Genomic DNA, 14,508 nt, shown 5'->3' on the forward strand with positions numbered 1-14,508 from the left:
TGTGATTTAAAGATTCTCTTTATTTTTGTGTTTTTTAATTGCTTTGATTCACAACAAGTGGTTGATTAATAACTTCACTAGTTCAGATCAATGACCAGGGCCATCTGCCTACTAACAACTTTGTGATTGGTTCTCAGGGAGCTTAAAGCTTGGGACTGTGAACAAGATAGGGAGAAGTTTCAGAACTCCACGAGCAGTAAAAGCCACACTCAGCAAAAGGAAAACCTGTTTATTTCAGCTGTAAGTGGTGATTTACTTATAAAAGCCACCCCGTGCCTCTTGCAGTCAGAGTCTGGATTCTGCATACTATTTATAAATCTTTTAACTTTTGTCATGATTCTGGAACTAACAGGGCATGATTTCCAGTGACATATGACAATGGTAGTGGGCAAGTCAGAGAAAGGGCTCTTGAGGTAGTTCCTCGGCACAAATTTTGGCTAGCGTCTGTCTAACGATCAGTGATGGAGAAAGAGATCATCGAAAGCTATTTACTTCCCATTTTTACGTAAATACTGACCTAGCCCTCATCTGATGTATGAATTTTTAAAAATCCCATGTAAAGGAAATGGGAGCAGAGATTACAATCTGAAATTGCTTTGCATTTATTGTACACCACATCTAGGTCACTGTGGATACTAGAAATTGGAAATAAAAAAAGCACGGGGGGGGGGGGGTTGGGTGGGTGTGGGGGGTTACATTAGATTAGATTACATACACAGTGTGGAAACAGGCCCTTCACCCCAACAACTCCACACCGACCCTCCGAAGCGCAACCCACCCATACCACTACACTTTGCCCATAGTGTTAGGTGAAGGGGTATTTAGCCAATTCACCTGACCTGCACATCTTTGTGACTGTGGGAGGAAACTAGAGCACTCCGAGGAAACCCACGCAGACACAGGGAGAATGTGCAAAGTCCACACAGTCAGTCGCCTGAGGCGGGAATTGAACCCAGGTCTCTGGCGCTGTGAGGCAGCAGTGCTAACCACTGAGCCACCGTGCTGCCCACTACTGCCATTCTAAAACAATAATCATCCATCACATTGCTGACCTCAAAATAAAAACAAAATCGCTTTGCAGCTTTAAAGCCATCCGATTCTGAAATTTGCAGATTTTTTTTGGATGTATTAATTGGGGTGAAACTAAAATTACAAAAATGCAGCTTCCACAAAGTCTAGATAGGTGCTGCTGATCTGAACTTTCCAACAATGAAGTTACTATCATCAGGTGCAAAGAGAAAGATGGATAAAAAGAACAATCTCCTAAAAGGTTAAATTGTGATTTCATTCCATTTTGATGCAAAATTCCAACACATAGCTAAGAAATTATGCTATTAAACTGGCAGTAATTCAGTTTACTTATTATAATAAAAATGAAGCATGTTGGATGCTGTGCCAATCTTTAATTAATCTGAATTAGCAGCCAACAAAACTAATCTCTTGGACTGAAAATCCAAGATCCTGGCACATTCCTGTAGTTTTGATGCTACTAGCTAATTGGAAAGAATCAAAGTAGTAAAATACACAACTGGGGACAGTGCATCTGTAATGTGGCCTTGATTGCTTTCATTTCTATGGAAATGAAAGCAATGTCTTCATAAGAGAGCACATTTGTTATTGTGACTGTACAGACAGAAGTCCGTTTATATTTCTTAAGTCTCATGCTTCACACATCAATAATGCCAGTTGACAAAACTGTTTAGTGTGTGCCAGACAGCCACTAGTGGCTTCTGTGTTTCACATGAGAATATCACCTGCTAACTGGATCAGCACATTGAAATGCAATGGCTTTCATGGCTTGTGCACTCCTGCAGGTTGCAAAGTCTGGTGTTCTGTTCCTTGCAATTTTTGCACAAATGTTTTAAAATATTTTTGAACCCACATCATGCAAATACTCCACAATGCAAGTAACTCAAATAAAAGAACTGTCCAGATTTAATTATTGCCACAAAATGTCCTTTTTTTCAGCAAAAGGAATTCTGAATGCTGGATATAGATTACATAACTTTCTTAATTTTTATGACATTTTATGAGCAAACAAAACAGGTTCTCTGTAGCCATTATCCAAATACCATAAATGAGATTATAAACTTGTAATGCCTCCTAGGTATCCGTTATTGTACCTTACTTGTTAAGCTAATTGTATTGGATTTTCTGTGTCATTGCTCATACAAAGTCAGATAATATGTTTTATAAAGGACAACCATTTTGGCAATGCATCAATGCAAAACCTAAAGGTATACCTGTGTTTTCTTATGGTTTCAAAGCAGAGTTGCTGTTAAGTACGGTTAAATGAGCTTACTATTTAGAATACCCTGTCTGCAGGACAGAACCTGGCTTTCTTTCCCTTATTCAGTAACACAAAGGTTAAGATAAATTGGGGAATACAGATACCTTTTACAGAGCCAAAAATCAGAGTATTTTCAATTCCTGAAGATTTTGCACACTTTCCAAGTCACAGCCGTATTGATTTTTTTCTTAAAGAAAACCTAATTATGGAGTCAAATATGATGGGCAAAACTCAACATCTGGGGAGGCATGGCTGAGTGGTATTATTGCTAGATTCTTAATCCAGAAACTCAGCCAGTGTTCTGGGGACCTGGATTCAAATGACAGAATTCACATTCAATAAACAAAAAAATTTGGAATTCAGAATATGCTGATGACCATGAAAACATGGATAGAGAACTGCTTGGCAAATGGGTCTTTTCAGAGTGTCAGGCAGTGACGAGTGGGGTGCCGCAGGGGTTCAGTGCTGGGAACTCAGCTGTTCATAGTGTACACTAACAATTTGGACGAAGGAATGGAATGCAATATCTCCAAGTTTGCAGATCACACCAAGCTGGGCGGCAGTGTGGGCTGTGAGGAGGATGTGAAGAGGCTGCAGGGTAATTTAGACAGACTGGCTGAATAGACAAGTACTTTGCAAATGCAATGTAATGTGAATAATGTGAGGTTATCCACTTTGCTCACAAAAACAGGGAGGCACATTATTATCTGAATGGTGGCAACTTAGGAAAAGGTGAGGTGTGAAGTCTGGTGGGACAGTCACTGAAGGTTGGCATGCAGGTGCAGCAGGCAGTGAGGAAAACTAATGGCATGCTGGCCTTCACAAGGGGAGGATTTGAGTATTGGAGAACGGATGTTGTGTTGCAGGTATACAGGACCCTGGTGAGGCCTTTTTACCACACCTTTGTGCAGTTTTAGTCTCCGAGGACATTCTTGCTATTGACGGAGTCCAGCAAAGGTTCACTGGACCAATTCCTGGGTGACCGAAGTGAACAAAGACAGGATCGACTGGGGTTGTACTTCCTAGAATTTAAAAAAGGAGGTGGGGGGTGGGGGAAAGAGAGAGAGAAAAGGAGGAGAAATCTCCTGGAAACATTAAATCTTGATGGGACTGAACAGGATAAGATGCACGAAGAATGTCCCAATGTTGGGAAAGTGTAGAACTAGGGGTCACAGTCTAGGAATAAAGGGTAAGCCATTCCAGGACTAAGAGGAGGAAGAATTTCTTCACTCAGTTGTGAACCTGTGGAATTCTATCCCGTAGGAAGCTGTTGGGCCCAGTTCATCAGATATATTCAAGGGGGAGCTGGATGTGGCCCTTGAGGCTGAAGGGATCAAGGGATATGTGGACAGTGCGGGCATAGGATACTGAGATTACATGGTCAACCCTGATCATGCCTATTCCTGCCTGAATACTTTGTTGCAAATTGTTAGAAAAACTCATCAGGCTCACTAATGTCTTCAGGGAAGGAAATCTGTCATCCTCACCTTGTGTGGCCTACATTTCACTCCAGATCCACAGAATGTGACTGGCTGTCAACTGTCCTCTGAAATGACCTAGCAAACTACTCAGTTTAAGGACAGGTATGGACAGGCAATAAATGCTGGCCAGCAATGCCCACATCTCAAAATTAATAAAAAGTTGCAAATGTACTGTATTTGATGGAGTTTCTGTACATAACACCCTGCCATCACGTTTATTAAACTGAACAGACACATAATAAACTTGTTAGAATGTGCTTCTTTCCTGACATTATCCACTGGATGTTGCAATTATTAAAACTATACAGTGAATAATAATATCCAAATGGGTAACTAATTTATGATTTTCTGATTAAATCCAGCTAAAAACATCATTGTGAAACTTGAAAGGGATCAGAAAAGATTTACAAGGATATGGCCAGGGTTGGAGGATTTGAGCTATACGGAGAGGCTGAACAGGCTGGGCTGTTTTCCCTGGAGTGCCGGAGGCTACGGGGTGACCTTAGAGGTTTACAAAATTACGAGGGGCATGGATAGGGTAAATAGACAAAGTCTTTTCCCTGGGGTTGGGAAGTCCAGAACTAGTTTAGGGTGAGAGGAGAAAGATATAAAAGAGACCCACGGGGCAACTTTTTCACGCAGAGGGTGGTACGTGTATGGAATGAGCTGCCAAAGGAAGTGGAGGAGGCTGGTACAATCGCAACATTTAAGAGGCATTTGAATGGGTATATGAAAAGGAAGGGTTTGGAGGGATATGGTCTGGGTGCTTGCAGGTGGGACTAGATTGGGTTGGGATATCTGGTCGGCGTGGACGCGTTGGATCGAGGGGTCTGTTTCCATGCTGTACATCTCTATGACTCTATATGTATGACTAAAACAATGCATTTTTGCCTTCTGATAGAGGCCATAATTTTCAGATACTTACAGAATGTGCTGGCCAAAGAGGGACTAAACTATTAAGATTGGGATTTTATTTGATAGGAATGAACTTTTTCTATCTTTTCTAGAGTAAGACCAACTATGAAATTGTTTCTGGCTGCAATCCATATCAAAGTTGGGAAGAAAATTCCATCCAACCAACATCAACTGATTCCATAACATTTGCATGAAGCACAAGGCTTCCCAATGTTTCCAAGAGCAAATCCTGCAAGATTAACCACAGGGACAGAGTTTATTAGGCCACTGGGCAGTGTGTTTCATTAAGTGCTGCAGACACCAACACACTGCACCCAGTCTCTGACCTCAACTTCCAGTTGAGTCATAATATGCAAAACTCCAGCACAAATGTCAGCAGCCTTTTCATGGTGTACTTTAAAGACAGACTCAGTTATAAAATTATTCACCCTGTTAGAATGTTCCCATAGCCTTTTACAGCTTCAAAAAAATGATTTCAGTGACAGAGTGGGTGTGCTGATCAATGGCAACAGGACCAAAGAACTACCAGCCCAAACAGATGGCTTTTGAAAAAAAGTCAGGTGATGGTCGAGTTGGCACGTGGATCAGTGAAGCATACCCTAGAAGATGGGGTAAGGGTTTTTGCTGAGGGCAGTATTATACTGACTGGGACCTCTCAATGGTCCTCTCCGTTTTACCCAACAGTAATGGAATGGGAAACAACCGGGGTTTACCCAACAGCCTTCTTATGTAAGGCAAGATCCTCTAATCACTGGAAAAACTTAGTGAATCCATTAAATGGCCAATTACAGCCTCTTCCATTGTTTGCTAAGCTCTGAAATAGGTGGGCCATCTGTCACCTTTCCTGCTGCTGCTGCTGTTAAAATGGCAGGGTGTCAGGAAGATAACAGGCACACCACCCCATCACCTCTCCACATCATTTTACCAGCCTCCTCCTCCTTCCATCTTTGAAGGGTTGCTAAAATCCAGCCTAAGGAAGGATACTTCATGTGGTCATTCATGTAAGATATAATTTTTAAAATTTGACTCATTTTGGTTCTGTGGGAAAGGGAGGCAGATGAAGAAGATCAGGAAGTTTTGCTAAAATATAGACATGAAATTTACTAATTAGTGCATACCACAGAGCCTTTTGAGAGAAATGGAAGTTAGAGATGGTGTGCAGAGGGTAAAGTGCAAAATGAGGAAAGGGAGAAAGGAGCCAAGACAACTGCAGAGATTGTGTTAATTACAGACAGACAGTGGAATTCCTCAAACAAAAAATTAGTGGAGAGCAAGAGGCAGGGTAAAAGACATCAGGCATTAAAATATACAAATCATGTTGTTTATATGTATGATGCTGGAGCACTTGGCAACTTTGGCAGAGAACATCTGGAGTACCAAAATGCACTAAGGATAAGTACTTAAAGTAAGTTCTATATATACTGCAAATTTAATTCCAGTCACTTATAATGCAATCTCCAGTTAAGATTGGTGTAAGAAAATATTACCCAATCTTCTTCATTCTGGCCAGAAGAATTGAGATCCTTGCAAGAGATTTTATTTTCTTTCAATGATCTCCATTAAGATTCAGTCAGGTGTTAAGATTTCAGTTGAAAACTTTCACCAGATTGAATCAGGGCTAAACTAAATGATCTGAAGTAGATGATCTCTGTTTTACAGCTAGCACCTTCCCAATTTGGTAGAGAATAGAATTTCACTTTTAAATGTGACAAAAGGAATGCTATTCCCTTTCAAATCAAGACTACATTTTCACATCACTGATCTATTTAACGTCAAAGCCAATCTACCAGTACACAAATAAATGAAATTCAGCCAAATCTGAATTTAATGCACAACACAAATGTGAAAATCATAAATGAAAAAGGTTTCAAGGAAAACTGCTCAAAAGAACAAAATAGGAATGCAACAAAAAAATTCAATGAAAGCATTAAAGCAGGAAGTGGGAAGCTACAGTTTTAATCTATTACGATCTAAAGTCCGGAGCCGACTCATGTAGCCCAGTTAATAGTTTTCCACAATGGGAATTGGTTTAGCTCAATTGGCTGGATGGTTGGTTTACAGACCAGCGTGGGTTCAATTCCCATCACCAGGTTGGAGGTTACCATGAAGAACTCTCCTTCTCAACCTCTTCCCTCTCCGGAGGTCGAGTGGCCCTCCGGCTAAACCGCCACCAGTCGCTTTTCTCTAATAAAAGAGCTGCCCCTATGGTCTGGGAAGACTATGGCAACAACAAAAGTTTTCTGTCAATCCATAACAGCGAGCAACATATTTGTTGTGAATGAACCCCAAAAGACAAAGTCAGTTTGATGAACACTTATAACTTGTGGCACCCAGACATGTCTCGAAAACTTAAAGAATTTATTTTAAAGGTGAGAAAAGCAACTGCCAAATAGCTGTGAATACTTACCGACAACTGCACTACAGCCACTTTTACAAATTATCCGTGAAGCAAGCGTTTTGATTCGATCATGAATAACAAAGGCATTAATCCTCCTACAACTGATTGATCAGCATTCTAACAGTGTCAATTTAAGTGTTTAAATTTCTTAAAATTAGATTTTTGCATTACGTTGAATGAGCAGACTCCTCCATCCTGCAATATTTATTTGTTTACACAGCTATTTTCTCTTAGTTTCTCCACAACAGTGCTGTCCAATAGGATTTTGATGCTCAAACTTGTAGTGACCATGTCATTGTATTTGCCACTTGATACGAAAGAAAGTGAATCTTGTAACAACCTCCCAGAAGTGAATAGGGACTGAGGGACAGGGGGACAAGACTGGAAGGGAATAGTACTGCACTGCAACTGCAGCTCTGTCCAAAGAAAGAAAAAAATTTACCAGAAACTACTCACTATGTATCAACCAGTAATGGTGTAACAAGTGAAATATGTCCCCTATACTTTCACTTCCTTTAATGGAGGCAGGCTACAATTTTTTTTAATATGAAGAATAATTGTTCTTTCTGTAGGATATTCTACTTATTTTTGACACGGTTACAGATTTTGGTCAGGCAGATGCTGAATCTGTGGCCTCTCAAGTGGACTGATGCAGGATCCTAACATTCATCTGAATGAAATCGCTCACCTGATGAAAAGCATTGGTTTGTCATATTTGGCAAATCGCTCATGTATTGGACAACATTGCTGCACAAAACACAAGTTCATGTGAGGCTTGTATCCATAATCCAAAGTACAGACAAGAAACTAAAAAGATGTCAAATTTTACTGTCACCTCAAACAGTAAACACGGAGGGCAATCGTTCCTTAGTATCATTAAATGGAAAGTGTATGAAAAAACATCTTATAATGTGAAAGATTTGAAATATCTGGCATTAAATAGATTCAAAACATGTTGCAAAGAATAGTTTGCTTCAGAGTAAAGCTTTGTGTCAAGATTTAAACTCTAAAAAAGACTAGTTTTTCCATATAAGTACAAGTTCATGGTTTTAAAGTTGGTTGCAATTTATCTTTTGCAGATTCTGATTTTATAGTTCTGTATTCAAATTTTTTTTATAGATTTGAGCTAATGAAAGTACATTCCCACAAAGTGTTAGTGAAATTCAGTACAGATTAAAATTATTGAAAAGGTCTACATGAAAATCAGTTCAATTACTTACCTTGCATTAAAAATTGTTTCACTGGTACTAGAGGGATTAAATTCAATGTCAATCTGGAGTACTTTGAGTAAGGAGAGTGCCTAGTTATCCTCACTAACAATCCATGGAGACATCTTTTAAGAGTTATTTTGACCTTTAACCATTGCAACTTGTATGGACACATTAATATTTTCCTGAAGTCCAAATTGGAAACCATGCATATGAACTGCAATGTAGAATTATATACCCTATTTAGTTGTCTTACAAACAAACTGGCAGTTCATTTTCATGACATTAACTGCATTTGCTTTGAACGACAGCACAACATGACAATATATTGTTTCTTTCAGATCTGGTGTTGGGGTGGAAAGTGAGCACTGCTACTTCTTCTGATATTACAGTTGCAGCTGAGATAAACTGTGATTCCACTTTCCCACTCCTCTCCCATGCAAGACAGCACATGGTTGAATTAAGTGCAAGCATTGACAACTCGCACAGTGATGAGCTGCAGATAGTTCAACAAACTGATTTGTCACAAATCAAACGTGTGGAATGATTTTGAATACTGTATGGAAAATAAAAGGAAACGTTTGGAACATTAAAACAAACAACAAACTACAGATGCTGGAAATGTGAAGTAAAGTTAATGCTTCTAGTTGGTAATCATTCTTTCTCCACGGAACCTGCCAAACTGAAAGGCAATTTCAAACAACTCCTGGTTTTATTGACACTACTTTAGGAAAATATGTTGAACCTTTTTTTTACATCTAAACAAAGTACATGTTGTTCAGCTGAACATGTCCGTGACAGAACTTATGCTTTTACACAAAACTCTTCCTCACCGTATTCATTTAACCTCATTGACATGTTCTCATTTTCTTTTCCTCCTCCTGTTTATTGAGCTTCTTCTTGGATACATCTGTGTTAGCTGCCTCAATTAACAAGAAAATAGTGAGAATGTTCCCCCTCAACCTCTTGGACTTATTGCTATCTGTCTAGCTCACATTTATGATCCCTGGTTCTGGTCTTGCCCACAAGTAAAAAGCATCTTGTCTACATTTCAAAACTGTATTACACTTTTGTATAATTGCTTCTGAACATCCACTGCAAGTAGAGACCTTTAAACAAATAAAGAGTTGTCATTTGTAGTAAGAAAGTTGTCTTTAATTTTCCTTCATGAAATTTCAATTTTCTTCATGATACAAAAAACTTTAAATATGATACAAAACTCACCACTGCCCAAAAAAAGTAAACAATTCTCTTTTTGCACACACACATACACACATTCATACATACAAATAAAGGCTGGTGCACAATGCATCTTTTGACATACAAGGCTGAAAGCTCAGTACAGTCCACACCAGATGACAAACGAAGGGATCGCTCAAATACACAATCACTGTCCTTATTGTAAAGGCAGTGACAATGTTTTGATACTACCTTGGGGAAAAAAAACACAACCTGAATGTAGAGGTCAGGCCACATTATTGATAATGAGTCATCGGATTCACTGGAAATACAACTGATGTAATACACATGCACGCACACACACACACAGATATATATATATTTATATAAAATTACAGTGCTGAACAATGATTATATTGTTTTATAATCCAAAATAAACATTTCATGTTGCTGGCACAAGGCAACTTCCAGTATCGGCTGCTGCTCTAAGCCGTAAGTGGCACAGGACTAGCTGTAAATGCATGTAACCCATGAAATGGTTGACAATGATAGAAGATGTGAAATGCTAGTCAAACCCCAACACGTTCTTAACAACACAAAATAAACTGACTAAAACATTTAATATGACGTTTGCTTGTGTTTGTACAGTTAAAACTTTGTACACAAAGACTTTTTTTAAAGTTGTCTTGTACCACATGAAGATTGGAGCTCGGATCAGTATGGCTTGCAAGTGTTGCATCTGGTCACTGTTATCTGGAAGATACCACTTTGTTCATCCAATGTGTGTTTCATGTCACCATGTATCTGGGACTTCAAACAATGTGGCCTGTGAATTTGCACTGCTTCCTATTCAAAAACAAATAAAAGATAAAAGGTTTGCATGCAGTAGAACATCTGTGTTAGGAAATCTCAGCCAGTTAAATATGTTGTTCTAAACATCGGTAAACAGTCCAAAATGCCACAACACAATTCAAGTATATTAGAACAAAACTGTTCAGGGCGAGATCATCCTTCTAGTGCATGATTCAGGTCTTTTTACAGCCAAACAATTACAATTTTGCATGCAATTTTAATTTTTTATTGCATGTAAATTGACTATTACTTTACAGATTAGACAAACTGCCAAAATACCAACACATGCTAAGAACTAGGAAAGGCCTATCTTACCAGCTCACAGCAATGTTTGAAACATAGTCAAATGTATCTACAGTTATCAAACCAGCCAAAGGCCACATTAGTTTTGGTCACATTCATTTCTATCAATTCTCAAGTCCTGAAAACATTGATACATAAGAATATCGTTTCAAAAAAAAAAGAGATCAAGAGCCCTCCAGCGTCCTACCTGAGGATGCTACTTGTTTTACATGTGGCTATATGGGATAGTTGGCCACCGCAACATGACAATTGTCATCATCCTATACAATTGCAGCAGTGATCTCAGGACTTCTCTTCCTTGGTTCATGAAAGAGGTCATCAACAGCAGGACTGCCACTGCTGTGCCAACTGAGAATAACAGCACACACCCAGAATTAAAACCCAGAAGTATTGGCTCAGTTGGCAGCATGCTTATCAGCAAGTTCAAAAGTTTACAGATTCAAGGTACAGACTACAGTATGTAATCTAAACTCAAACTCAAAGGTTGTAACAAGGAGAGCTGCACTGTCACGGATGTCAAAGTTTTAAAAAAATCACAACACTAGGTTATAGCCCAACAGGTTTATTTTGAAGTACTAGCTTTCAGAGCGCCTTTCCTTCATCAGGTAACTTGTAGGGCAGGATCATAAGACACAGAACTTACAGCAAAAGCTCAGTGTCATGCAATTAAAACGATATATTGAACAAACCTAGATTGTTTTAAGACTTTCATCTTGTAGAATGCGTTGCAGGTTTCAGTTCATTATTTTAAGTCACATTCTCAAGATAACAAAGTTTTATTTAAAAAAAAGTAACATCTCAGCTCAGACGATAGACTCTAACCTCATACCTTTTAGTGTGAGAGGTCACTTTAAATGTAAAACCTTAAGTTATCTCGAGAATATGATTTAAAAGTAGTTCTGGGATTTGCATATTAATGAACTGAAACTTGCAACCCATTCTAAAAGATGACAGACTTATTAGCAACCTGGGTTTGGTCAATACAGAGGAACCTTAATTATCTGAAAGACACAAGTGGGCAGTATTTTGTTCAGATAATCTAATGCCAGATGTCACAGTTTAGTCAAGCATCCGGACCTTGCGATCTTGTCCAGATAATCCCCAATTCGGATAATAGAATGCCGGATAATCAAGGTTTTGATGTATATGGTTTTAATTGCATGACACTATGATCTTTTGCTATAACTTCTGTGTCTTGTGATCACGCCCCACTAGTTACCTTGCTCTGAAAGCTATTATTTCCAAATAAACCTGTTGGACTGTAACCTGGTGTTGAGAGATTTTTAAACTTTGTCCACCCCAGTCCAACACTGGCACCTCCACATCACAGAGGTGATATTTTGAGCAACGTCCCATCTGCCTTCTCAGGTGGACATTAAGATCTGATATCAGTTTTCTGAAGAGCAGAAAAAGTTATTCCTTATGTATGGACTAATGTTTATCCCTCAACCAACATCACCGAAAGAGATTTGTTGGTTTTCAATGTATTTCCATTTGTAGGATCTCGCTGTTTGCGAATGATCTAGTGACTCAGTTTCAAATAGTTTGCCATCACCTGTAAAGCACTTCAGGATTTCCTGGCATTGTGAAAAGTGCAAGTGAAAAGTGCAAGTGAAGTCCCCAAGTCTTTTTCTCATCTAGCTGACTCAGCCCAACTCCATTTAGCTCATTTCTCTCCTGAACTGTCAGGGTAAAGAGCATTGTATTTACTGAAAAGTTCTAAACCACTGAACTTAACATTTTCTACAAACTTCAGAAACAGTCTGAATATCTTAAAAAAGACCTGAACATTTCCTCATAAGAATACACAGGTTAATCATACCAATACAAATTTGGAAATATGCCCAGGGTGAATAAAAATTGGCTACAATGTGACAGATATAACAAATATGATAAATAAGCATAAGCTATTTTTGATTAATTCAAATCTCACAAAAGGACTCTAGGTAAACAACTATCAGTGTCATTTAGAGTTAGTCTTCAGTGTTCCCACCTTCACTGAAACAAAATACACTGGGGAAGGAGAGGAGAGATGTGGAGAAGCATTCCGGAGACATCATCACTATAAACTACACACTTAGGACATGGGTTGACTCACCTTCCTCCTTTTGGGCATGTGCTTTTCCTGCATCATGACCACAAATCACTTGACTTGGACATCTGATTGCTACTGATTCCATTATACAGCATTTCAGACGTGCACTGCACTTGTGATCATCAACTTTACATAAGATCATAAGATGTCGAGCAGACATGGGTCATTCAATCTATCAAGTCTGTTCCACCATTCAATAAAATCACAGGTATTTGATAATCTCGACTCCATCTTCCTGTCTTTTCCATATAATCACGTTCCCTCCCCAATCAGATTCCCTTATTGATTACAATTCTATCTTCCCTTGAATATGCATAATGACCTAACCCAATTCCACAGACTCAAACTCAAATGAAATTCCTCGTCATCTGTTTTAAAAAAAAGTGCAACTTCTTATTCTGAGATTATTCCCTGAAATCCTTAACTCTCCCAGAAGGGGAAACCACCTTTTTGCATCTACCCAGTCAACTCTAAGAATCTTGTGTACTCCAGGAATAGGGCCTAACCTACTCAATCTTTTCTCCTAAAACAGTCTCTTTAGACCTGGTAGCAAACTAGTGAACCTTCTCTGGATAGCCTCCAATGTCAGAATATCTTTTCTTATGTGGATGTGCTGGTTTTGAACTGCAGTAGACAAAGTTAAAAATCACACAACACCAGGGTATTGTCAAACAGGTTTATTTGGAAGTACTACCTTTTAGAGCGCTGCTCTTTCATAGCTACTTGATGAAGGAGCAGTGCTCTGAAAGCTTGTACCTCCAAATAAGCCTGCTGGACAATAATATGGTGTTGTATGATTTTTAACTTCATCTTTCCTTAGATAAGGCACTTAAAACCACCTACTACTGTGCTGGAGAATAGGATAGCTGTCAGCTGAAAGTTAATCAATTTGAATTTGCTGCATGAAACAATCATAACATAATCCAAATAGGTTAAGACACAGAAAATTCATTGGTAGAAGCTATGTCTGCAGTTGGACAGAGGTGGGGGGTATCCAGCGTTTTTTTGTTTGTGCCAAACAAATATACCAGTGAAAGAGATGGATTGTACATGAAATAAAATATAACAGAATAGCAATTTGCATGAATAAATGCCTCACAATTCAACAAACACAAGAATATGAAGACTCCTTTATTGCAGCCAGGCTTCATAGAGTCATACAGCATGAATACAAGCCCTTTGGCCCAGCACATTCATGCAAATCAAGTTTCCTAAACAAGTTCCATTTGTCTGGGTTTGGCCCATACCCTTCTAAACCTTTCTTATCCATGTATCTCTTCAAATGCGGTTTAAAAATGTTCTGTGTGCACTCACCGCTACCAAGTCTCCTGGTTGCTCGTTCCATACTTGTGAAAACGATGTCCCTTAGGATCCTTTTAAATCTTTCCCCTTTCACCTTAAATCTATGCCCTCTAGTTTTGGACTCCTTTTCCTGGCAGGAAAAGACTTTGGTTATTCACCTTATTTATGCCCCTCTTGATTTTATAAACCTCTAAAAAGGTCACCCCTCAGCCACCTACACTCCAGAGAAAAAATGTCCCAGCCTATCTAATATCCTTGCAAATCTTTTTTTGCACTGTCTCCAGTTTCAAGACATCTTTCCTACAGCAGGGCGACCAAAACTGTACCAGTACTCCAGATGTGGCCTCAATATCTTGTACAGTCATAACATGATGTCCCAACTCCTGCATTCAATGCTCTGACTGATGAAACCAAGCATGCCAAAAGCGTTCTTCACTACCCTGTCTACCAGTGATGTCACTTTCAAGGAACCATGTACCTTGACC

General features: G+C 39.0%; 1 protein-coding gene across 1 annotated transcript in view; it reads right to left on the reverse strand.

Annotated features, from left to right (window-relative positions):
* Positions 1-9,441: 9,441 nt before the first annotated feature.
* parn (poly(A)-specific ribonuclease (deadenylation nuclease)) overlaps positions 9,442-14,508 on the reverse strand; it is a 131,763-nt gene continuing 126,696 nt past the window's right edge. The window contains exon 24 of the mRNA XM_060840529.1: positions 9,442-10,317. Within this exon, the coding sequence (XP_060696512.1) occupies positions 10,265-10,317 (53 nt within the window). The 3' untranslated portion in view covers positions 9,442-10,264. The remainder of the gene's footprint in view (positions 10,318-14,508) is intronic.

The sequence above is a fragment of the Hemiscyllium ocellatum genome, chromosome 20 (assembly GCF_020745735.1).
Source record: "Hemiscyllium ocellatum isolate sHemOce1 chromosome 20, sHemOce1.pat.X.cur, whole genome shotgun sequence".
In the NCBI taxonomy this organism is placed as follows: domain Eukaryota; kingdom Metazoa; phylum Chordata; class Chondrichthyes; order Orectolobiformes; family Hemiscylliidae; genus Hemiscyllium; species Hemiscyllium ocellatum.